The following is a 2194-nucleotide window of genomic DNA, read 5'->3' as shown; positions in this document are numbered from 1 at the left end:
GAAGGTGTCAGATCTCGTTACAGATGGTTGTGAGCCACCATGTGGTTGCTGGGATTTGAACTCAGGACCTTCGGAAGAGCAGTCGGGTGCTCTTACCTGCTGAGCCATCTCTCCAGCCCGGGTTCTGCAAGTCTTAAGACACGTTCCCTTGTGACTCACATGATGGAAAGACTACTTTGAGGAGTAGTTTGGTGAAAAGGTCAAAACCCATTATCCCAACTTTCTAATTTTAATCTTGAAGTTATGCAAAAATTTCTGGTACACACAAAGAGCTTAGATCTCAAAGGAGGATTTATACCTGGAATCCATTTGAGTCAGGACTAAAAGAAAAAAAAAGTACTGGAAATAACTCCTGTCTTACTTCCTATCAAATTTCATGACACTTAGATTTTTGAGTAATCCCACACTTTTGAAGTAAATTCCTGATCTTTTGCTTTAACCAATAGAAAAATAATCAACCTTCAGAAAATAAAGAGAAACCTTTCCTTTCTAGGACAGACAAATTCTCTGATCTGACATCTAGGAGACCACTTGCTTCTCATTCCTCTCGCTAAGCATGATAGTAGAACTTCCCTGAGTGGGCTGTATACTGTGATCATGCATAATACAAGCCAGAAATCCTTCCATCTCAGGGCTGTCTCCTGTTCTTCTTCTGGAGCTAAGTCAAAATTTATCTATAACCTTCAAGTTCTGCTTTGAAACTTCTCCTGCAAGGCTTTACTAACCCACACAACTATCTTTATAAACTTACCTGTGCAGCAAACTGCCTTGCTTCTTCTAAAGGAGCATCAGAAGGAAACTGGTTTGTAAAGGAAGAGCCATCAGGCAGCCGGAACTGAATTCTTGCAATGGTGCTATGAGAAAAGAGAAGAGTCATAAAGAATTCCTTCACCTACAGAGTCTCCAACTATCAGACAAAGGGCCGGCGAGATGGGCCTGTGGGTCAGGACTCGTTCCCAAGCTGGATCATGGGTCTGATCCCCATGATGGAGGAAGAGAGCTGACTCACCCAAGCTTGTCATCTGACCTCCACACATACGGCATGCTTTCCCATCCCCATAAGTGGTTTTCTTCCTCCCTCCCTCCCTCCCTCCCTCCCTCCCTCTCCCCTCCTTTCTAAAGTTCAGTTGTGAGTAAAAATGTACTTTTTTAAGCATGAAAGAGGGCTCAACATGCAAGTCCATTAACCTGTAATCATATCACTTGAGAGACTAAAAGAGGAAGATGACAAGTTAGAGGCAAGCCTCGGCTATATACTCAATGAAACTTTGTCTCAAAACAAGGACCTGGTGAGATGACCTAAGCTCAGTCAAGAGCTTATAACCATGGAGGAAGGAGAAAACTCATTCCTGAAAGCTGTAATTTTTAGGAATTATCATAAGACTCCATGATATACACACAACCTCCATCCTAGGCCCAAAATGAATGTAAAAAAAAAAGTTGCTTTCTTTAAACAAAACAACCCCCCCCACACACACACAAAACAGAACCATGTAGCTATCATACTAATAGTAGAATACTTCATCACTTCCCAAAATCACCCAGAACCTATTAGTAATCATTCCCATTTCTCTCCCAGGCTCCAGCCAACAATGAACTGATTTGCCTAGTGGGACCTTTTATCTAAAAGAATCATATTACATGTGATCTTCCATACAGCATTATGTTTTCAAAATTCATCCAAAATCACGAATCAAGGTTCTTGATTCATTCTGGGAGGTGGTAGTGTATGCCTCTAATACCAGCACTGAGGTGACAGAGGCGGGCAGATCTCTGAGGCTAGTGTGGTGTAGAGAGCAAGTTCTAGGACAGCCAGGGCTACAAAGAAAAACCCTGTCTTGAAAAAAGAAAACCAAACCAAACTAAAAGTTCTTGATCTTTTTATTGTTGAATTCACTGTTAATGTTTTTAAAACTGAATTATGCTAGGAAGTATGAAATGCACTGTTTGGTTTTGTGAGATAGTTTTACTATGTAGCACAGGTTGGTCTGGAGATTGCTATATGATGATTGATATATAACCCAAGCAACCTTCAGACTTGCTGTTTTCTTGATTAAGATTCCCAAGAGTTCGACTTATAGGCATAGTCATAACATCTGGCTTGTTTATTGGCCATTTCCTTTAAAGAATTAGATCTTGCCGAGCGTGGTGGCGCACGCCTTTAATCCCAGCACTTGGGAGGCAGAGGCAGGTG

The 2194-nt window shown here is 41.5% G+C and overlaps 1 protein-coding gene across 1 annotated transcript in view; it reads right to left on the bottom strand.

Annotated features, from left to right (window-relative positions):
* The window catches only part of Ubxn4 (UBX domain protein 4), a 36154-nt gene that overhangs the window by 7906 nt on the left and 26054 nt on the right, over positions 1 to 2194 (bottom strand). The window contains exon 10 of the mRNA XM_021197749.2: positions 752 to 854. Coding sequence (XP_021053408.1) covers positions 752 to 854 — 103 coding nt within the window. The remainder of the gene's footprint in view (positions 1 to 751; positions 855 to 2194) is intronic.

This window comes from Mus pahari, chromosome 5, assembly GCF_900095145.1.
Source record: "Mus pahari chromosome 5, PAHARI_EIJ_v1.1, whole genome shotgun sequence".
NCBI classification, from domain to species: domain Eukaryota; kingdom Metazoa; phylum Chordata; class Mammalia; order Rodentia; family Muridae; genus Mus; species Mus pahari.
This window is presented reverse-complemented; position numbering and strand designations above follow the sequence as displayed.